Source organism: Crocodylus siamensis, chromosome 11 (genome assembly GCF_052110815.1).
Source record: "Crocodylus siamensis isolate JL-2025a chromosome 11, ASM5211081v1, whole genome shotgun sequence".
Lineage (NCBI taxonomy): Eukaryota > Metazoa > Chordata > Crocodylia > Crocodylidae > Crocodylus > Crocodylus siamensis.
Genome location: NC_143405.1, coordinates 30,112,227 through 30,136,519, shown reverse-complemented (window position 1 = coordinate 30,136,519; position 24,293 = coordinate 30,112,227). Strand labels below are relative to the sequence as shown.

Below are 24,293 nucleotides of genomic sequence, written 5' to 3'. Positions count from 1 at the left end.
TTTTTCACTACTGCAGTTCAGGTGTTACTTTGCTGATAACACTCATTACCAGCTTGCAGTTTACAAGGTTTTCAAATCTCCTTTTTAAAAGAGGTCTGATTCTCAGTACGTCTTTGCATTCACATATACAGAATAGCTATTTATTTGAGGGAGAAACCTGAAAGCTCAACTTGGTTCATAATACTTTAGAGATTCAGGGATATTTTCTGCCCAGGTGACGTATACATTTGCTGTTTCCCTCAGCTAATTTCTCCAGTTTTCAAGTTAGAGGGACTGACTTCTGGCTTTTAAAGAAGTCATAATGGTGATGAGTTAAAATGACAACAAATAAAGACATGTTTTTTGTGCCAAAGAACTTGCAATGACTCATACAGCATGCAGACTATATTAGCAGAACATCTGTAAATCTGTGTGACTTAGCCTATTATTTTTCATCTTCCCTCTCTCATGTTCTTTTCACACAATATTCAACAATACTCTTCACACAACACGCAAAGCAAGATATATCATATTTTTAACAGCATAACATTTGCCATTGACTACTTCAAAGTGCGCCACCACCATTTTCTCAGTGCTGATGTGCATTTCGCCACTTATACAACTGCAAGTGTTGCCTAACCTACTGCAAAATGTTACTTGTAGCAGCCCCTTACATGTGGAAAAATGAAATACCAACTCCAGAACAATCTTGTCTTAGATCAAGGTATCTTAGGGAATTCAGCTAATCAATTCTGGAGATTTCATGGAAACCTGAGAGACTAAACAAAACACTGTGTGCAGAAAAGACATTTAATCTTCATGCTGGCTGTAACTTTTAACTTTCATCTGATGCTTCTAGGACTAATATGAGAAACACATGAACACAGACAATTCTGGAGGATGTTAACACACTTTTAAAGCAGCAAACAGGGGGAAGCAAACAGGAGTTTGCAAGTTAGTTCACCCCCCCCCAGTTGAAGGGAGCTTGTAAGGTAAGATTCTTTTTTTATATATATGTAATTAGGACCATCTAACCTACATAGTTTTATTTTAAGCAGCTTAAACTCAGCAGTTGACCAAGCCTTAAGTTCCTTGGTTAACTAGAGTTGAGAAGGATGGGCAGTTTGCTTGGAAACTCTCTCTCATATTCTTTCTCTGTAAGTTTCCTGAGAGGAAAGAGGTTTTCAGGGAAGAGGAACCCTTCAGGATCAAGGAACAACAAACAGGCCAGTTACAGAGGAACTGGCTGGGGAAGGTCTTCTTGGAAAGAAAGGAAGAAAGTGAGAGGTAGCAAATTAGAAGACCCAGAGAGATGGCTGGAGGATGTTGCAATCCAGAACCACTGCCACTTCCAGCTCTTCCTCTGCTTCCGCTTGTGAGGTGTCTGTCCACGAGGATCCATACACTGTCGAGGTTTCCACCCAAGTCCTGATTTGGTTCTGTGCAGACTGTGGCTTCCAGTGTCAGCCAGGTGGGGGACTGCCTGCAATGTGAGTTGTGCCTTCTGGTGGTGTTCCTTAGGGAGAAGGCAAGAGAGCTACAGGAGGAGGTAGCAAGGCTCCAAAGCATCCTCCATCATGCTTGAGGAAGAACTGCCAGAGGTGGTTCTAGAAAAGGAAGAGAGCATTGACTCCCTAGAGATGGCAAGTGGAAGCTGGAAGCTTGTGACCTCTAGCAGGAAGAAGAAGCCATCATTCCCACTTGCAGTGGTTTGCCTTGGACAACAGATATGGAGTGCAAGGAACAGCAGAGGAGGAGCATGTTCCATTGGTGGAAGAGGCCAGGCCAGGCCAGGAATCCCCAAGGTGGGGAGGATCAGGATCACTGCCATGAAGAAGAAGCACAGTGGGTCTTGGTGGTTGGAGACTCCCTTCTGTGGGGGATGGAGGTATCCATCTGCCAGCCTGACCTGTTGTCTTGGAAGGTCTCCTGCTTGCCTGGAGTCTGAATCTGAGATGTTGTGGAAGGATTGAGATAACTGGCTCTGTGGAGATGGGGAAAGCACTGGACATAATATACCTTGACTTTAGCAAGGTTTTTGATATGATCTCCTACAAGTTTCTTGCAAGCAAGCTGAAAACATATGGGTTGGATGAATGGACTGTAAGCTAGACAGAATGCTGCCTGGATCATCAGGCTCAATGGGTAGTGATCAATGGCTTGAGGTCTAGTTGGCAGCCGGTATCAAGCAGAGTGCCTTAGGGGTTAGTCCTGGGTCTCGTTTTGTTCAGTATCTTCATTAATAACCTGGAAGATGGGATGGATTCCACCCTAAGCAAGTTTATGGATGACACTAAACCAGGGGGCATAGTAGATCTTCTGGAGAATACAGCTAGGATTCAGAGTGACCTAGACAAATTGGAGAATTCTGCCAGAAGAAATCTTATGAGGTTTTTAATTACCATCCACTTCTACATCCCCCACCAAGTCTTCCCTGTTTGTGAGCAGCAGGTCAGGAAGAGAATGACTCCTAGTTCATCTCTCAACTTCTTGGTGCAAGTGTTGGTCTCCAACGCTCTCCAACAATTTCCTGGATTTCCTGTGCACTGCTGTATTGCCTTCCCAGCAGATGTCAGGGTGATTGAAGTCCCCCATAAGAATCAGGGCTGTGATCTGGAAACTTATGCAGTTGTTTGAAGAATGCCTCATCTACTTCATCCTCCTGGCTTGGTGGTCTATAGCAGACACCCACCATAACTCCCTCTAACCTTAACCCAGAGACTTTCTACAGGTGTATCTCCAGTTTCATACTGGAGCTCTGGGCAGTTTTACAGCTCTTTTACATACAGCACAACTCCTTCTCTTCTCCCCTGCCTGTCCTTCCTGAACAGTTTGTACCCATCTATGACAACGCTCCAGTCATGTGACCTATCCCACCAAGTCTCTGTTATTCCAGTCATGTCAGTCACATTCCTTGACTTGTACGAGGGCTTCCAATTCTTCCCACTTGTTTCCCAGGCTCTGTGCATTATCTTTAGGTAGGATCAGGGTCTCTTCTGGCAGTATCACTGGTGTCCATATGGATGAGCAGGGTGGGGTAGTCTGATTACTGAGACTCATCTGGCCCTGTATCTGTGACATTCAGAATCTGGGCTCTAGACAAGCAGCAGACCTCCCAAGATAACTGGTGAGTCCAGGAAATAGATGTCCCCCTCCGCCGCAGAAGGGAGTCTCCAACCACCACCTGTTGCTTCTTCTTGGTGGCAATGGTTTTGATCCTTCCACCCTTGGGGAGGCCTGTCCTGCCTTTCACAAATGGAACATGCTCCTCCCCCTCTGTTGCTAGGGCTCCACATCTGTTCTTCAGGCAAACTGCTGCAGGTGGAAATAAAGATTTCTGCTTGCTGCTAGAAGTCAAAAGTTTCCAGCTTCCACTGTCCTGGGAGTCCATGTCCTCTCTCTTCTCTAGTGTTGCCTTTTGCAGTCCTTCCTCCACAGTCCTAGAGGTCTCTTCCAGCACTGAATTAAGTCGTCATGGTGGAGGATGCATTGGAGCCTTGCCACCTCCTCCTGTAGATCTCGCCAGCTCCCTGAAGGGCACCGCTCACATTGCAAGCACTCCCCCACCTGGCTGTCACCAGAAGGAACCTGCAAGCTACAGTCTCCACAGGGCCAAACCAGGACCTGGGTGGAAGCCTCAACAGTGAGCAGTCCTGCCTGGACAGACAGCTCACAGGTGCCAGCAGAGGCAGTAGCAGTGGCCTTGGCTTTGAGACATCCTCCAGCCATTTCCCTGGGTCTCTTAATCTCCGACCTCTCTCTTGCTGCCCTTCCTCCAAGTAAACCTTCCCTAGCAAATTCACCTGTAAGCTGGTCTGGTCACTGCTCCTTGGTTCCAAAAGGTTCCTTTTTCCTTGCTTCCTCTCACCATCAATTAGACACTTGCTCCCTGAGCTAGATGCAACCTTTTTGGGCAGATGGCAAGTTAGTAGTTTTACTGAGTTCCATACATGTCTTTTATATACTCAAAATGGAGGCCATGCAACAGTCCCCTATGCAATAACCAGGCTACCAAACAAAGCTCCTCTTTCCCATCTGCTACTTCTGCCTTCCCTACTGAGCCAACCCTTCATGCTGTGTTCAAATGGTGAATATACCAGACCCCAAAAGAAAACCTTAGGTGTAGGAATTATGTAATGTACTGTAATTATGAAATAGGTAATGGGATATAATGAGCAATCTAGGGGATAAAATGAAGCAAAAGAGAGAGATTTTTTGCTAGTGTGAACTGATCTGCCAGAGCCAGCTAGCATGGGACAGACACCTAGACTCTTTCTCACTATCCCAGTTTTAAATCTTTGATCAAATGCTAGTAGCTGTAATTACTGTATGGGTACAGCAATTAGTAAGTAGTGTAACACTGCTATTTAATACAGTATTTTTGGGTATCCGTTTAAAGTAATGGTATAACTGCTACTGGCCTTTGGACTTAATAAAGGCATTTTAAGCTAGAGTACTGATGTAGTCATTCACATGCCAACTGTTTGGCAAGCCAACCTGGAGACCAAAGTCAGTAATTCTGGTTAGTTTAAGCTATTGTAACCTATCCTCTACAGTCAGCAAACAATTCCTTTTACGGAATCACAGTAACTTAAGGGAGAATGGAAGGGATGCACAACTGTAAAGAGTTGTCAGATACAAAAGAGATGGCAAAAGACCATGTAACACCATGAGAAATAGGAATGGGAATGATCCATGGAAAACCATGGAGGAAATTGTAACAGTTGCCTTTCTGAGTAACTCCAAAGTAGGAAAAGGCAGAAGTAAAAGCAGCCATCCTTCAGGAACTATATTTGGTGGGTGGAGTGTACTACCTACTGAAATACATGTGAGAAGCAGAAGAATTGCATTTCTTCATGAAAGAATAAAGTTGAGGTTTTTAGTGGCTGGTGTGGCATTAAAATTCAGTGTCTGAGAAAACAAGAAACTACAGTTAAAGGTGAACACCACTAAATGCTGAAGAACATTGAAATAATGCAAAGTTTGCTTTTGGTAGGCATACCTGTGAGTTAAAACAAAAGCTTTTAAGGGTGTGAACTAACTAAAAGTAAAAACCAAGCTGCTTGCTTTTTGGGCTTATAGGAATGTTTAAATAAACGAATAGAATTAATACAGTTCTGGTTGTAAAAAATGCACATATAATTACTCTAAACTTCTGCCTTCTTTTTGTTAACAGCTTGGAGATGCTGACACGTGCAGGCTCAGAGATGGGTGGTCAACCTGCGGCTGTGTACCATAAATGGCACAGGAAGCCTCTTTGTGAAGTGTATAGCAGATCAGGGAGGAAGCAGGAAGTAGAAAGCAGAGCAACAAAACATGTAGGGAGCACAGGGCCAAGAGCAAAAAGCAAAGATGCCGATTCAGCAAGGAAAGAGGACTGGGGAGGCACATTGTACCATGCCTGAAATAAATGCTGGCTCCCACTGCATTAGCTCATTTTCTTTTTTTACCATAGCAAGTTGATGCAAAAAGAGAATTCAAGCCAGGGTTTTAAAAATTATTTTCTTTACAACATGAAAGGTTTTAGCTATTGTAAATGTGTTGTTCTAACTTTTGTTCTTTTGTTAACCTTTAAGCTTTATGTTGGTTCTCAGAGCACAGAAATGAGTTTGTATTCCATCGAAGTACTGACTTAATAGTTCTCTGCCCTGCCTAAGAAAAAAATGTTTATTTGTCTTCTAGTCAAGCAATTTTTAACTAAAGTTTTGTCTTAGTTCTAACTTTGCTTATATTTAATTTTTTTTTTTATTCTTTTTGCAAAAAAGTATGAAATTGTCATTTTGGGGGGCAATAGTGATAAAAGATGCTGGCAGATGTGAAACAATACCAAAACAAAACAGCACGTTACCAGAAGAGGCAGTACGTTAGTTCAACCTGGCTTCACAATGTCTGTATAGATCAGGTGCTTCAGCTATTAGATAAAAGCACCAAAAAGCCCTACTGAAGTGCCTGATTTACACAGATGTTGGGCAAGTGAGGTCCAACTAATGCGATGCCTTTTCTGGGTGGGTGCTGAACTCAGTGCAGGGGCACACTGAGCTTAAAGTAAAGCACCTGTCTTTTTTTCATGTATGTAAGCAGCCAAAATAGTTGCACCATAGGTTTTGAGTGTGCTTCTGTTTCATACATGTTGTATTCATAGGATCATAAGAAAGCAGGGCTGGAAAGTACCTCACCAGGTCAAAGAATTCAGATCCCTCCCTGGGGCAGGATCATCCCTGATTAAATCAACCCAGCCAAGTGTCTGTCTAACCTCCTCTTGAAAATTTCCAAGGATGGAGATTCCACAACAGCCCTAGGGGTGTGCAAGGCCTCGGGTATATCAGCCTGTGCAGGGCTTGGGGGGTTGCGGGGGGCCAAGTGGGGGAGCCAGTGGGGAGGAGGCAAGTGGCTGGAGCTGGCAGTGCTCGGCAATGGTGGAAGAGCTGGTGGCGCTCAGCAGCAGTGGCGTGCGGCAGGACCTGTATGGCACTGTCTATGGGGCCCTGCAAAACATGGGGCAGTCGCCCTGATTTACACCCCCCGCACCACCAGGGATGGCCCTGCAAGCACTGAACAGAGAAGAGTCATTTCCTTTCATTTGCAAAGGACATGCATGCTAATATAACCCTACATGCTACCAACTTTTTTTTTGTTGGGGTGGGGTTTGTGGCAACAAGAGAACCCTGCTGGCTCATATTCAACTCATGGTCTACTTCCCCCCCGCCGCCCCCCCCCCCCCCCCCCCCCCAAGTCCTTCTTTGCAATACTGAAGCCTGGTCAGTCACTCCCCAGTCTATATTCATGCGTGCAATTATTCTATCCCGAATTCAGGACTTTGTACTTGTCAAATCTCATCTGATTGACTGTAGACCATTTCTCCAGTCTATTCAGGTCATTCTGGATGCTGGTCCTACACTCCAGAACATCTGTGACTGCACATGACTTGGTGTCATCTGCACATTTGCTAAGCATGCACCTAATCCCATTGTCCATATCATTAATGAAGATGTTAATGCCAGATCCAGGACAGACCCCTGGGGAACTCTACTTGATACCTCCTCTCAACTAGACATTGAGCCACTTATGATTACTTGTTGAGTATGATGATCCAGCCAGTTATGTATCCACTTTACAGTACTTCTGTCTAGTCTGTCTTACCTTAGCATGTTAATGGGAATACCATAGGACACAAGCCTTACTAAAGTCAAGGTATGTCATGTACACTGCCATTCACAGAGCCTTTCACCTTATCACAGAAAGAAATCAGATTGGTCAGGCATAACTTGCTCTTGGTTGATCCATATTAGATGTTCCTGATTACCTTGTTTTCCTTTAGGTGCATCACAATGGATTCCTTGAGGACCTGCACCATGATCTCTCCAGGTACTGAGGTCAGGCTGACTGGTCTGCAATTCCCTGGATTTTCCTTGTTCCCTTTTTAAAAGATGAGTACTATATTTGCTCTTTTCTAGTCATCTGGGACCTTAGCCAATGTCCATGAGTTCTCAAAGAGGCCAATAGCTCTGAAATTACCTCAGACAATTGCTTCAGTACCTTAGGAGGCGTTCCCACGAATGCGCACGTGTAATTTGCAGCATCATAAACCACGTGTACCACACATGCATGTGTTCACTGCGCTGCTAATTTAGAGATCCCAGTGTAACAAAAAAGTGCCAAAAAAAGCAGCATGATGCATGTGGCTGCAGTGTGCACCACCCAAAATCAGAGCCTGGCTGGCCAGAGTCACACTCCAGCTGCTGGCCAGGCTCTGCATACCTAGATCATTCCTGCTGCAGCCCTGGGAGAGCACCCAGGACCCTAGGTAAGGCTGTTGGGGCCAGGTCAGGTACTGGCTCCAGCATCCCCTTCCCCACCCAGGGCAATTTTCTGCATGCCAAAGCATATGTGCAAGGGTGTGCCCAGGGACAAATAGCAGCAGTACAAGTATTGTCCCCAGGGCAATGCACATTTCTGCTCATGGGGACATGCCCTTAGAGTGTATCCCATCTGGCCCTACTGACTTGAAAGCATCTAGCTTCTCTATGGACTCCCTAACATTGCTAATCCAAGCAATTCCTAATCCAAGAAATTTAATTTAGGCCATTTTCCTCTTTCCTTATCTTTGCCACCAACTGCACTCAAGTAAAAAATGGCATTAAATATTTCAGCCTTCTCTACCTCAACTGTAACTACATTGTTTTCCACATTCCATATGGGACCTGTGGTTTCTTTTGGACTTCCATTTTGACATATTTGTATTTAATTGCTTTATATAGCCCTTGTCAGCTGTATCTCAAATTGTGCCTTGCCCTTTCTAAATTTCCCCGTGTAACATGCAATACTCCTATACTCTTCCCTAGTACTATGACCAAGTTTCCACGTTTTATAGGATTCTTTTTTTGAGTTTCAACTCATTGAGGAGAATACTGTCTTGCCAGTCTGGCCTCCTGTTACACTTCCCATAAGATGACATGAATACTTCTGTTATGTGTGTCATGTTGTGCTTATATTATTTGTTGCAACAAGAATATTTTTACATGTATAATTGTGCTAAAAGAGGCATCACATTATTTTATCTTTGGTTGAGTCACACCAAATAGTGCACTATTGTCAACCGTTATATATTTTTTTTCAATTTACAAAAACAAGGTCTTCAAAATATGTGTATATTTCTACCTCCTCAAAAATAACTATTGGTTCTTAATAACTTCATTATAAGTTTTGTAATTGTGAAGTGCTATAATCTTGGCTATACTGTTAGTAAATACTGAAATCTTTACAATGGTATTGCCTTATGAGCTTTTCTCCCTTTTACCCATTTTTTTCTTAAATCAAGACTTGTTTTACAGGAAAAAAATGCAGGTTTTGGTGGTTTTTTAAAAAGAAGGAAAGAAGGTGGGGAGAAACAAATAGTTCTGCACTGAATGGTAGGTGTACAGTATCTACAAACAGCCTGGGACAGTCCTGCAAATGCTGCAGGGATGGGGGAGTTGGGGGGAATGTAGTGCTAGCTAAGGCAGTGTGGCAAATATAAACAAGATGTTAGAAACTCAGTTCTAGATTTTAAACTGAAATTACCTGTAACATCAAAAGGTAGTATGTTCACATGTAAAAGAATATTACCTGGTTAGAAAATCTTCAAAAGGATTTTTTAAATTGCTTGGTCTTTGATTACTTGTTTGAACTGTAACATTTAACTTTCAGAGTTTTGGGTTATGGTCATGGTCTACTTTGCCAATTGATTTTCTGGGTTTCCAACCTACAAGTTTGAAAAAGAGTTCCTATATGGTAGTAGTAAATGTGTTCTCAAAACACATGCATCTCAAGCAGGTCCAAGGGGGTGATCCTCCCCCTCTACGTGGCACTGGTCAGGCCACAGCTGGAGTACTGCATCCAGTTCTGGGCACCACACTTCAGGAGGAATGTGGACAGCATGGAGAGGGTCCAGAGGAGGGCCACTCGCATGATCAGGGGACAGCAGGGCAGGCCCTACAAGGAGAGGCTGCGGGACCTGAACCTGTTCAGCCTTCAAAAGAGAAGGCTGAGTGGGGATCTAGTGGCCTGTTACAAACTAGTCAGGGGGGGATCAGCAGGCAGTGGGAGTCACTGTTCCCCCGAGCACTCCCAGGAGTGACCAAGAATAACAGTCACAAGCTGGCAGAGGGTAGATTTAGGCTGGATATCAGGAGGCGCTACTTCACGGTCAGGGCGGCTAGGATCTGGAACCAACTTCCAGGAGAAGTGGTGCAGGCTCCTACCCTGGGGGTCTTTAAGAGGAGGCTAGATGTACACCTTGCTGGAGTCGTTTGACCCCAGTACTCTTTCCTGCCATGGCAGGGGGTCGGACTTGATGATTTGCTCATGTCCCTTCTGACCCTAGAAACTATGAAACAAAGGCTTTTACAAGAAGGGGAGACGAAATACTGTGCATCCCAACGAAACATACTGTTCACACAGTAAAAGGAACAGCGTCTATCAATTGTAATAACAATCTGTGAAAAATATAATGCAGTATTTACTAAAACTAACAAGATTGCAGGCAGATAGTTTCTTCTATGAAAACTGAGAGAAAGTATCCTTACCCTCCAAATATCCTTATCCATGGGCAGGAGTGGAAATTTTAAAGTAAATAATTCACAACTTAGGAAGCCAGAGAGTAAATCACAAATGTCCTAAGAATAATCCTATTTGGCCTGTGCATAAACCAAAAGGGCCCTGGAAAAGTAACTGTTGATTACTGAAAATTGAATGAAATTATATCAGACATAGCTCCAATGTTAGCTTTCTATCCTAAAAGGATTGTACAGTTCCCCATGGTTTTTAGTAGTATATGCTGCAGATAGATTTGGGAGCATTCCATTGCAATGTAATATTTAATGTATATTTGAAGGGCAGCAATATATTTGGAATTGCTTGCCATAGGGCTTCTGTGATAGTCCAGCTGTATTTCACGCACATATATAGCAGATTTTAAAAGAGATTTAAGTTCAAAGCTAATATAGTCCAGTATGTATATAAAAGTTCAGTACATAGATAAAAGTTTAGCAGGGTTCAAATTACAGGGGAGCTCAGGGGGGCTGCCCTCCCTCATAAGAGATGACAGCCCCCAGACCCACTCTGCACCTCAGGTGGTGGCTTCAGTTCCTTCCAGCTTCCACTGCCCCAAAGTCAGAATGTAATTCGAAACCTGAAGTTTAGTACATGCAGCTACTGAAGAAGAGCATTTGTTGAAGGTGCAAAGAGAGGCCTTAATTATAGTGTGTGGTAAATATAAGCAGAAAATTCTATGTATATGAGAATTAAGTAGAAATAGTATGTTATATGAGAAAACAAAATACTAATTCACACTGGGAGATTCAATCTAACAATCTCTTTTCCTTCTTTCCTTCCACAAAGTAAGTATCAGTATAATTTCTAAAGAAGCCCTTTCTTTCATGTGCATAAATACCAGTATAATGTTTTAAGAAGGCTGTTATAGTAAGGAGAAGAACATCACTCAACTTAAAGACAGACCAAGACAAGGGCTCAGCATTAAAATCTTGTAAGGAAAGTTTGGTGTACTTTACACATGTATATGCTTTACTAAACTTGTTACCTGTTTAGTTTCCAAAAGAGTTATGCCTATCAAGGTCAATCTAACTGTATTCAAGAATGCGGGCATGTCTACACGTTCATTAATGTGCAGTAGTTATTGCATATTTAAATATCAATTTAAATGTAGTGCTTGCTTAATGAACTACTAACTAGATGTGCAGAGTAACTAGAGTTACTGCGCAGGAGCACCAGTGAACACCTTTTCAGTGACACCACTGTGCAGTAGCCTAATAATACTGTGCAGTAGCATATTAGCACTGTTTGTGCTATGATGTGCTACTGTACAGGGTTATTAGGCTACCGAGCATTAAGCGTCTTGTGTAGACATGCCCTGTTATAACAAAAATTTGTCAAGGTGGGGTGCAGAAGCTGTGACTGGAACTGAAGTAAAACTGTTTGGACCTCGCATGTGCCTGTAATATGCACGATACTGTAAATGGTTCTACAAGTCCTAAAGCAACAAATGGCTGTGGAAAAACAAAACAAAACAGTGCTTTACCAGAAGAGGAAGCACATTAGCTTTACTTGGCTCTCCAGCATCAGTATAAATTAGGCACTTCAGTGGGGCTTTTTGGTACTTTTATCAACTAGCTATTCAATCTAATAGCTGATTCAATGAAGGTAGCCTTCCTTACTCTATGTTAGATATAGAATGAGGAAGGCTATCTTCATTTATTTATCACTTCAGGAAAGCTAAATTTTTGATAGAAAGGGAAATAGGTTAACTTTGTGCTAGGTAAGAAAACAACTTTCTCTAGGTAAGAAAACAAAGGTCCTTTTATTATGGAGTGCCTTTCACTCTCCAAACTGAATTTGTCCTTCCCATAACTAAATTTATACATCTGATACAGGAACAGTAAATAATCATCATGTTGGTTCAATACCTTCAGCAGAGGTATTGAAGCATACTACTACATGTTTGGTCCAAGAAGAATTTGTAAACCTCTTCCCAGATACTGTTACAAAATAATGACAAGGTTTGGAAAGCCCTGGATTCCTATATGTGCTGGTATAATATCTTTAAGAAAGAGTTGCCAACATGTGGATTCATTCTAGAACAGTACTTCATTGCACAGTACAGCTGAGGTAGTGGGGAGGTAATGATGTCACAATTGCATATTTAAGAGAAAGAAAATAGCAGGAGATCATGTCAAATATGGAACAAGAGATTCTTACTTTGATCGGCTAATGTTTTGTTTATACCTAAAAACCTCTGATGCTAAATGGCAAAGTATTTTATCCTGTGCAAATAGTTCATAGTGTTGCTGAAATACAAGCCAAAATGTAATTACTAGGAGTTGGCACCATCTCAATAGCAAAATTTGGGCATTCTACTTAGTTTAAACTTTGAAGGATTGATGGCAAGAAATCTTAAATACCTAAAAGAAATCATAGAATCAATGAGTCAGAAGGGACCTAGACAGATCATCTAGTCGACCCCCTGTCACGGGCAGGAAGGAGCACTGGGGGTGGCAGGGGCCATAAGACCCCAGTCAGGTGCCTATCTAGTCTCCTCTTGAAGATTTCCAGGGAAGGTGAGAGCACCACCTCTCTGGGAAGCCTATTCCAGGCTCTGGCCACTCTTACAATGAAGTAGTTCTTCCTAATATCTAACCTAAACCTATCCTCCCCCAGCTTGTGGCCATTGTTCCTGGTGACTCCAAGGGGGGCCTGGTGAACGGACTTTCCCTGAGTCCCTGCTGCTGGCCCCTGATAAGGTTGTAGGCAGCCACAAGATCCCCCCTCAGTCTCCTTTTGTGGAGACTGAAGAGATCCAGGTCCCTCATGAAAAGTAGCAAAAAATGTTGAAAATGAACAAAGCCTGACTGACTTAGGCAACCTACCATGGTGAGAAAGAGCTGATAATATTTTACTACCATATTTTCTCACATATAACATTCAAGGGTTTTTTCTTTTTTAAAGCTTCTGGAAATTGCAGAGCATATTAGCATGTTATATGCAAAAAAATATAGTAAGAATATTTTCTGTCTTACCAGGCAAAAGCAAAAGTAAAATCTGTATGCGACTCGCAGAGAACAGAACAATGACCAGGCTCAGCTCCCTAGTTGCTGCCACTCCATTACTTATTACAAGGAAAGATAATTATGGTATATCATGTACAAGTGTGACAATTCCAAAAACCCATAATTTGAGAGGCAAACACGTGCACTTACAGAGATAGTCAAAATGCTAATGAAGGCAGGATGAAATGTGATAAACCACAGGTGTGTTAATAAAAGAGAAAAGTAAGTGAATAATAGGAAGAGGGTGTTAATCCAAGGAGAGATCAAGGAGGTGGGCTCCAGGAGATCTAGGGCACGGACAAGTTACTAAGAAGGTTTTGAATACTGGGAATGACAAGATGCAGTTGTGCATAAGTCTGGCCTAATTCTAACCAGTTTCTAGAACTCAGAAGGCAATGCAATGTAATGTAATGTAACGTGCTGAGCTGTCAGAACCAGCCAGCATAGGAAAGCTAGAATCCCTCTTGCTAGCCCAGTTGTAGATATTCTGATCAAATCTATGAAAATGTTTGTAGCTGTTATTACTGTATGGGAACAGTCGTGAATAAGCATTGTAGCACTTATCTAATGAACAGTTAGTACTCTTATGGTATTTTAGACCGTTCATTTAAAGTAACTTTATAACTGCTCTTTGTCTTTGGATTGAATAGACATTTTCACTGAATTGCTAACATAATCATTCAAACTTCAAAAGTAAGAATGTGCCCTGTAGGCAAAATATGTTTTGAGCAAGTAAGAAGGTTATTTCAATTAACTAGTGCAAGGCCTTTTTTCAGCACAAAACTATACTGAGTGGAAAAAAACCAAACTTTATTTAGGCATACAACGGTATTAACAAGGCACCACCAATGGTAACCCGCCATGTAATGAATCAAACTGCAAATAGTATTTATTTCATAGCAAAGTGAGAATGTCTTCAGGGAAAATAGAATGGAGTAGTAGTTTATTAGCATGGCTCTAACATTAGAAGGCAGGGCCATCTTCTCCCTCATTCCAGATAGGTGGCTCTTCCAGCCTTGCAGGGAACCCAGGAAGAACAATTCAATTTCTGGTAACCTTCTCATGCTTCATAAATACATATTTCATTTGCTTTCTGGTTAAGTAGAACAAGGAACTGCTTGCAGGTACAAGCATAATCAATTATCATATCCCACCCCGCTTCAGATTCCCCAAACCAATGACTCCCACCATGTCTCAAAGATATGTTCTGCATCCCTGTGACAAAGTATCAAATACCAAAAGAGGTTCTAATGCAATTAAATGAGTCCTACAACCACAAATATGAAATGCATTCTAACACAACCACCAACCTACCCTAGACTGAAGTTAAACAGATTTTCACCTACTGCCAGTCTTTGAGGGCTAGAAGGGAGAGAGTTATTTGTGTTAGGATTCCAAGGCGCATGGAAAGAAAGGTGGAAAATGACTTAATATCTCCTGAATCTCCTGAGACCAGGAAGAAATCCTGAGGCTCTCAAGGACACTGCCCTTGTCAACTGCCTAACATCTAATAAAGTTGAATTAAATACTTGGTTCAGTTCTCCAACAATTTGAGATTTGGTTTGAAATATTTTTTCATTTCAGCCACCACGCTGAAAATAATTTATCTGCACATTCACAACTGTGATTTAAAAAAGTAGTAGACAATAAAAGTTGGAAGATTACATCTATTTCTTCATTATTTTCAAAGTTCCAGTTTAATTTTAACTTTATCTTAATATTCATACCATACCACTGTTGTCTAGTATATTACTGTTTTCACAGTAATGATGGTTATACAGTGGAAGCAAAAAGAGGTAACTGTCTTGCATGTAAGAATTTGCAAAACTATTCAATTTACAATGCTAACTATGACTACTTGTCATATCTTTTGAGAGAGTAAAGACTGACAGGCTTCAGTCTTACTAAATGAGTAATCACAGAATATTTAGCAACATTCTCTTTTGCTTGCTCATGTCATAGAACTTTTAAGCCTTCGGACAATTAGATTTCTGGGCCTAAGACCTCAGTCTTTATGGGTAGTTAAGTTCTCACGCTACTCCCCTAATCCAAACAGTCTTGTATACAATTCCAATAATGTGTATGCATGTCAAGATAAAGGCTCCTTATGCCTGGAGGACTCCAGCACAGATTGGGATTGTTGTGCTCCTTATGCCTGGAGGACTCCAAGCTCTTTACATTTTCACAAATACTGTTGCATAAAACACATTTGAGGGATGAGATAGCTGAGTTAGTCTGAATTCAGGCAGAAGGCAGGGTGGCATCTGCCATAGGTTTTCTGTGTATTATGAAACTAATGTCAGATGAACATCCATTCATTCTTTCATGTAGGGTTTGTCTCATCTGTCCAATGCATACAGCAGGGAGGCACTGTAAGCAGGTGATGGCATATGTGACATTGGTAGAGGAATAGGTTAATGAATCTATCTAATTCATGGTGTCTGGTTCAGTGATGATGTGGTCTGTGCTGCTGAGGAAGCTCAGCTAGCATCTGGGTCTGTGGCAAGGCCTTGTGGCTTGGTGAGACTATGAGTTAGATAGCCTGTTACTGGAGAGATGCCATCTGAGGTTGGGAGTTGCCTATAAGTTAGGGTAGGCTTATCCCCAGAAGCTACCTTGAGATAGCCATCATTTTCCAGGAGGGGTTGGAGGTCATGAATGAAGTACACAAAGTGCTCAAGTAGAGAGCTATAGGCTCTGTTGATTTAAGTGGTTACAGTTTCAAGAGCAATTTGATGAAGGGGTAGAAATTGTTAAAGTCCTGGTGGAATTTCTTTAGATTCCTACCTATGTGTCCATATGATGAGGATCTCATTGATGTACCATAGGTATACCAGGGAGATGACAGGGCAGCTGTGGTGGATGTAGATTTCAAGGACTATCATAAATACATTGGCATGTTGGGGGTTCACATGTGTGTCCATGGCAATGACACTGGATGGTAGGTATATTGAGTCTCCAAATATAAAATAGTCATGTAGGGGGACAAAGCAGGAAAGTGTGATGGAAACAGAAGCACCATCATTGCTGGGGATAACTAGGAAATGTTCTAGGAAATATTGCAATCATATAACCCCATAAGGAAACACTTCCCCTTTTCATAATTGTATCCCATGAGCCCTCAGATTTTCCACATACTATTCTTAATCATTTCCAGGAAGCACCACATTCACAGCTTTTAAAATAAAATGAAGTAGCATTGACTTTATTCATGCTCTGATATACACATTCAGTTACTTCACCCAGACACAATGTTTTTCTTGAGGGTTTAGGGAACTGATCTGAGATTTGAAGATTTAGATATGATTGTCTTTTCTATCCAAAAAGTTTATCTGTGACCATTACTCATTAAGTTCTTCTGTACTACTGAAAATGTACTTCTGTACTTCTGAAAATGGGATAAAAAATACTTCCCTATACCACAGAAATGCTGTAAGGATAGGCACATGAAAGACTGTGGTGCTCAGTAATATGGCGGTGGTGTGATCATAAGTAACTGAGATAGATACATATCCAGGGATGAAAACCAGACTCCTGACACATTTGACACTATAAAAAACACAACCTCATAAATTCTGAAACTCCAGAACATTTTTTTGCAGAACAAAACCCCATTCCAGTGGGTGATTTCATTTGTATAAATAAAGCTACAAAGAAGAAAAAAGGGTTAAGTACTAGACCAAAAATAGAGAATGTACTTTACCTGTATCTTCTAGAAAGAATTGTACAGCCATCAATACCTTCCCTTGAGGTTGTAAGTCAAGCTATGAGAGGAAAGATATCAACAGTAAATCTTTTGACTGGTTGGGTCAAATGTGGGTTACAGTGGGTTAATTCAATGGATATTTCTGTATGAAATAGGAATGGTCATTTGACTACAATTACATTCAAAAGACTTTGGAAATCTGAATATTTCTTTACCCTCCGTCTCATGCTTCCCTGCACCAATAATACCATCTTCTTTGTCAGCTTCTTCCATTGCTTTGATATACCTCTATCTGTCCAGTGCTCACTGCTGTTGACTTCAAAAGCCTGTCAGGTCTACTACAATACAGTTCAAATAAGCATGCTGCAGCTATTCAGTGTCTACACATGCATTTACACTGCTTAAATTTACTGTGCAGTAGGCATTTATATGTGCATCTACACACAGTGTGACTGTGAAGTAAAGTGTCTTCATGTGCGTTACTATGCAGTAACTAATCAAATGTAAATCTGATACGATACAGGTATCAAATTTATGCTCAAGCTGGCATAAATCACCATAGTTACTGCATAATGCATGTCTAGACATGTGCCCGTACCACACAGCAATTTTGGTTACTGTGCAGTAAATGCACGTGTGTAGATGTGCCCAGTTAGTATAAACTTAGTGTAGACTTCTTCATACTATCAGCCAGGTTAGCAGACTGGCCAACACAGGTGTTAGTGCTTGTTTAAAACACAAACCAAAGGTACATTAATAGTTTACTTTTTTATACATTAGATGCACTTTCATCATTGCATCTTAAATCTGTTGATTAGTGAGCTTTATAATTACAACATTCCTACATAACCTTCTATGTCTACTGTACCAGGTTTTGGTTAAATAGTCCTACATGCTACCTGCAGACCTGTTTGGTGCCATGCACCTTTACAATTTACTGGTTAATGAACTTACTCAATTACAGCTTCTCTTACACTTGTATTGTTTCAGGTTTGTCCATACCATCCTACATGCTTTTAAAATCTACTATGACAGCTTATACTGATTCTAGCCATCTCAGGAAGTTCTCAAGCAGACACGAAATATTCTGATGCACTCTGTTGCCTTTCACAGAACTTTAGACTTACAGGCTTTTAACTCTTACTGTTCCCGGGCTTGCCTTGGGAACTATATCCACAGCAAGTATAGCTTGGATTTATTTAGTGGCCTATGTAAAGTTCATGGTGGATGAGGATTTACATCACAGCAATCACTGGATCATACTCAATGAAATAACACATGGATATAACATTTGAAATGTTTCAAAGTGTCACGTGGTAAATCCTGTTTTAAAAATGAAGTGTTTTAGGCACAGGGAGGAAGGAATCCAGTATACAGTGCTGTCTAAATAGCACCATTTACCTATGACTAAACACAGCTTTAAAAAAAAAATCCAAACAATATATGGGAATCCAGCATCACTGTAAAAAGTCTGGATATCTTACACTGAAATAAAATGCGTAAACAAATATGTAATATTTTATTGCATTCAAGCATGTAAGCCAAATCAAGATTAAAAATACCTTTAATAAAGATTTCTTCTAGGATCTGCTTGATCCATTATCTCTATATATCAGAGTGTAGAATGCATATGTCTAACATACTTGTGCATATAGCACTGTGTACCTGGTGTCAATAGATGGATATATTTTCTGGGATTGGTATTCCACTTTTCCCATTATTGTTTATTACTGTTTATGGCATATGAGTATCCAAAAGTCACCATCAAGAAAGGTCCCATGCTGTGCTGGGTAGAGTACAAAGACACACAAAGACATGGTCATAAATGAAATTTTAGCCTTCATCTCTCTTCCCCAGACTGCTGTTTTTATCACTGATTAGTCTGGACAGGGGGAGAACCTAGTGGACAAGTCTCCCTCTTTCAGCAAGCTGAGAGAGGCTATCTGAGTGCTGAAACATCCATGTCAGAGAACATCATTAAATCTTATCCTGTTGAGCAATATACTCTTGCACAAGAGGAATTGCCAGCAATTTGTGCCCTTTACTGGATGTAGTTGACTTACTTGCCACACTAATTTCCATCTTCCCTGAGTCAAACCCTGTTCTGTGCTTTGGAGATGATCTACCAGCTGCCTGCAGCTTCTCCAAGCTGCGGGGCTGTGCTCCTTGTTGCCCATGTGCTGTGCTGCGGCTGCACACACACAGGGGCATTTATCAGCCAAATTATCAGCCACATCAGGCCAATTTCCGATAGTCAATTTTCTTTATATCTGTGCCGATCTGACGTTGGACTGATGTACTAGTGTACCTCTACCTGTCTGAATTCAGTAGAGTTGTGCAACAGGGTGTTCCTCAGGGCTTACATTCAGAAAGGAGTGGAGGGATTGGTGCTCTAGTTTATAGATTCAGCCAAACCACCTTTCTAAACTCATCCCTTAAACCAGGGGTGGGCAATTATTTTGGGTGGAGGGATGCTTACCCAGTTTTGGCAGGCTGTCAAGGGCTGCATGGGTAGCCACGCCCCTTGACAGATGCCCCACTCCCTGGCCACCATCTTGGGACCAATGTCTTGGGACCAATGTCCCAGGGCCAGCACCAGTGGGGCCCAAAGCAGGGCACAGGCTGGCAGGGGTCTGTGGAGCCAGGCTGGGCTGCACCAGCAGGGAGAGGAGGGAGCTGGCCCAGTTCCATAGAGCCCCTGCCAGCTGGGACCGCACTCTCCTGCCACCCTGCTTTGGGTCCCACCGGCACTGGCCCCGGGACACTGGTGTGGGCCCCATGCTCCTGCTGGCTCCCTGTGCACTCACACCCAGTTCCCCTCAACCCCGCAGTACAGGCAGGGGGCAATGCACAGCCCTGACCCCTGCTGGCTAGCAGGAAAGAAGCTGGTGCTGAGTGCCGGGAAAAGCAGCCGCTTGCCCGCCCCATGGCTGGCACTCCCTGCTGCAGGTGCTCGCAGCCCACGTGGGGCTGTCTGGAGCAGGCACAGGCATGAGGTGAGCGAGGGGCTGCTTTTCCCTGTGCTCAGCACCAGTTTGTAATCCAGCCCCGCTGCCAGCCTGGGCTCCAAGCCGGCTCTGGGCTTGCCCGTTGGTGGCAGCAGCTGCGTGCCTGGTGCCCTATACTGCAGCTGCTCACAGCCTGCCTAGGGCTGCCTCCTCCAGACAGCCCTGCATGGCTGTGAGTGGCTGCAGCATGGGGTGCCAGCCACAGGGAAGGGGAGGGGCTGCTTTCCTCTACACCAGGAAAGAGCCTGGGGAAAAGCTGAGTGCAGGGAAAAGTGGCCCCTCCCCTACCCCATGGCTGGTGGTCCCTGCTGCAGCCACTTGCAGCCCACAGGGCTGTACGGAGCAGGCACAGGCAGCCCCATGCAGGCTGCAAGCGGGTGCAGCACAGGATGCTAGCCACAGGGCGGGAAAGGGGCCGCTTTCCCCCAGGCCACTTTTTCCTGGGCTCCTTCCCTGCCTGGCATCTTCCCCTGTCCTTCCCCCCCTTCACCCTTACCTGAGGTTCTGGCATCACTGGGGCACCCATATGCTTCCAAGCCAGAAGTCCCTGCTGGGGCTTCTGGCTGGGGCAGCAGGCCCAGGCAGGCCCTGCTGTTGTGGGAGCCCGCTGGGCTTCCCTTGGGTCCTACTGTCCCTGATTCCTGTCATTTCTGACAGAAACCAAGGGCAGATAAATATTAATTTTCTAAATTTTTTAGGGACCCCACAGGCCAGATAGAATGGCCTCATGGGCCAGATCTGGCCCACAAGCTGTTTTTTGCCCACCCCTGCCTTAAACGCACTGTTCCACACAACACATCAAGAGGTTTTGCACACCACTCCTTTTCAGAGCACCAGTAACAATAGGTGGGGTGCACACATACTAACTTTCTGACAGTTAAACTGGCTTAACTTTTTAAAGTCAACTTAACTGTCAGAGCATACACACATATGTGGAACACAGTCTACTTAAATGTGGCGCAAGATAATACACCTCTGAGATGTATTATCTTAAGCCACACTAGTTAAGTCAACTTAGCTCACAAGATGGCTGCCACCAGGTCAAGGAGCTCTACATGTATATGCTCCGATGTGGCTTAAGTGGATTTATTTTAAGTGGACTTAGCATGTGTGTATGCACCAATTGCTTTCCATTGTATTTCTTCACTAGCTGCCATAAGTTAGTCAGTTCTCCATTGACAGAAAGGCTCTGAAGCCTAGCGTATGCTTGCTTTCTTCTTCAGCATTCAAGTTCTGGGCAAAACTCAACTCCTATGGACATACATGCTGGAACTGTAAAAGCCCTGGAGCTCAGACTAAAGTAAAAGCCTGTAAAAATAGGACATCTCCAGAAGTTGAAAACTGGTGCAATGAGATGGCACACCTGGAGTCATATTTAGCAGGCTTAACTGCTTCAAAAAATTGGTGCAATTTAGAAAGAATTCTTGGAATATTTTGGTAGTTTGATTGTTCATTGTACACTTCTTTTCACCTTTTACTGCTAACGGTTTGTGACATAGTTTGGTGTTACATGTACAGTTAATACATATATTTTCTGGGTTTTTATTGTATTTATAAAGACCAATACACATTTAAAAAAGTAAAAGTTTCTAAAACAGGGAGCTGTGCCCATTCATTTCACAAGTTTTCTCACCATGCTTTCTCCACTAGCTGTGTTGCAAAACACAAGGACAGAGAGCTCCTGTGTCACTGAACAGACCAACCTTCCAGGACTGTTTGGAGTCAATTTTCAACCTTACATATATAATGGGTGAGGTTACATATGAACTTGCATATTTACTGGTTATAGCCACAATCTGGGTTCCCCAAACTTCAAAATGAAAAATTCTTATGCAAATTATAACAAGCATAAGAAACATTATTTCCATCAGTTGTCATACTTCTGCACTACTTATATAGAATGAAGAGACCAAATAATGCTTTTAAATGAATTAGATCACAGTTGTAAGTAAATGAAAACAAGTATTTCAAAATAATTAGAGGTGCACCATCTTGGATCCAATATCAGTCCGATATTGGATTGATACTGATATAAAGAAAATTTGCTGTATCAGATATTGGCCCACCCCTTGCCGAGAGGAGCCCCGCACAGCCCTAGCTTTAGCCTGCCCCATCCCACGCAGATCAGGGGGGCACACAACTCCCCCATCCTCCAGGGATGCAAGCAGCAGCAGAAGCCACCCCCACCCCTATGCCCACCCAGCCCCTGGCCCCTCCCACACCATGGGGGAGGCATTGATCTGTCCCCCCTATGCCCCTTCTGTCTCCCCTCCCCTTCCAACACACTGGACATATCAGCTAGACTCAGCTGTATTGGAAATCGGATCAGTATCAGCCAATATGCCTCCTTAAACAATTGGCTATTGGTATGGTATCGGCCCCCAAAATCTCTATCAGTGCACCCCTAAAAATAATATGTGAATTATTATTTTGGGATGCTAGAGTGTCATCTCATCAAAGTAGTTCCATATTAGGGTGAGGAAACATATATGAGACAAACCTTTCTTTATCTGCTACAAGTATATGATGTCCTGAAAGCAGAGAGGGCAAGATGTTGAAAGAACTTTGTGTGATGCCATAATTGGAATTTTAGTTCATGAAAAATGAATCAAATCAATGGAGTGAAAGCAATAACGAGACATGAAATCAGGTTTCAGAGTTTCAACCCTTATCAGAACTTCAAAGTTCTGACCCCATCTATATTAGGAATAATAATTAGTTTCCTTCTTGTCACTTCAGGTTTTCAGTGGTAATCCAGAATGCGTTTCAAATAAATTACCTCAAATTCAGAACTGGGCCTAGGACATGTGTAAAGCTTCGTTATATAAGAGTAACTAAGAATGTTTTATTTATTTTCTATTGCTTAACTTAAAATTAGGTTCAGCAGCTGAGGGGCCACTGCGAGTGGAGACAATGCTTCATCAGCATGCAGGGTGATAAGAGGAAGGGAAGCCCAGGTAAGCATCAATGTCCCGGGAGTAGGGGGCCACAACTGTCCTGGGAGTGGGAGGGAGGCACGTGCACCTTCAGGAGGCTTCAAGTGCCTCTAAACTAATGCTCATAGTATGGGAAGTAAGCAGGAGGAGTAAGAACCCAGACTTAGTAGGGCTCACAGAAGCCTGGTGGGACCTTACCGATGACTGAGTGATGGGCATTCGGGGAGACACCCTATATAGAAGAGACAGGACAGAAAGGAAAGGTGGGGGCATTGTGCTCTATGTCAAAGAGCACCTCACATCATCAAGGATAAGCTTCGGGTTAGAGGAGGTTTGGGCAGAGACACGGTGGGTCAAACTACAAGGGGGGCATGGTGAAACAGACCTTACAGTGAGTGTCTACTACAGAACACCCAACCAGAGGGAAGAGCTGGACCAGGACTTCTCCAGTCAGCTTATGGAGGCAGTTAGGTCAAGGGATGTTATTGTCATGGGTGACCTAAACTACCCAGACTTTTGCTGGGAGGAGCAGCCAGCCAGGTCTGACCTGTCACGTAGGTTCCTGGCTGTATTACAGGACCTTCACCTTATCCAGGAAGTGTAAAGTCCCACTAGGGGTAACGCCTTGCTGGACCTGTTCCTGGCCACGGGGGGTGACCTGGTGAGGGGACTGCATGTCCTTGACCACCTGGGCAATAGTGATCATCACCCTCTGCATTTCACTATCTAACACAGGGTGTCAAGGGCTTACAGTGAGGCTAAAGCCCTTGACTTCAGAAGGGTGAACTTCAATGAGCATAGGAGATTAGCGGGGGAGGCACCGAGGGCCCAGAAGGTAGAGGAGACGGGAGTCCACAAGGGATGGTCATACGTTAAGGGGGTGATCCTCCAGGCCCAAAGGGTAACAGTCCCTGAGAGAAGCAAGGCGGGGTAAGAGTGCTCAGAAAGCCCCTTGGCTCAGCAAGGGCATTCAGCAATGCCTGAGGACTAAAAGGGTGGCGTACAGCCAGTGGAAGGGAGGAGCTATCACCAAGGAGGAGTACTCCTCCTCAGCCCATGAGTGCAGGAGGGCTATTAGAAAGGCCAAGGCAGAGATGGAACTCAGGCTAGCGTCCAGGATTAAGGACAACAAAAAGTCCTTTTTCAAGCACATTGGGAGCAAGAAGACAGTACCAGGCAATGTAGGGCACCTGCAAGATGCAAACTGTAATCTTGTGGCTACGCCAGACAAGAAAGCTGATATTTTTAACCATTTCTTTGCCTCTGTTTTCTTGAACAGAAACCGGGAAATCCCACCTACCAGAAGTAGGGACAATCTCGGGGATAGCTCTGTCAGGCCTTCAGTTGGTGCAGATGTAGTTAGGGATCTTCTGGAAGGGCTAGACATTTTTAAATTTGCAGGTCCAGATGCCCTCCACTAAAGGGTGTTGAGGTAGCTTGCAGTCGTCATTGCAGAGCCCTTGGCCTAGCTATATGAGCATTCGTGGTCATCTGGCCAGATGCCGGGGAATTGGAAACTGGCTAATGCGGTCCCAATTTTCAAGGAAGGGAGGAAGGAGGACCC

At 43.2% G+C, this 24,293-nt stretch overlaps 1 protein-coding gene across 3 annotated transcripts in view; it reads right to left on the bottom strand.

Moving 5' to 3' along the window:
* Positions 1-24,293, bottom strand: part of PRKCD (protein kinase C delta) — a 135,725-nt gene that overhangs the window by 27,803 nt on the left and 83,629 nt on the right. For all 3 annotated transcript variants that reach the window (XM_090021500.1, XM_090021498.1, XM_090021501.1), the window contains exon 5: positions 16,783-16,843. In XM_090021500.1, coding sequence (XP_089877626.1) covers positions 16,783-16,843 — 61 coding nt within the window. The remainder of the gene's footprint in view (positions 1-16,782; positions 16,844-24,293) is intronic.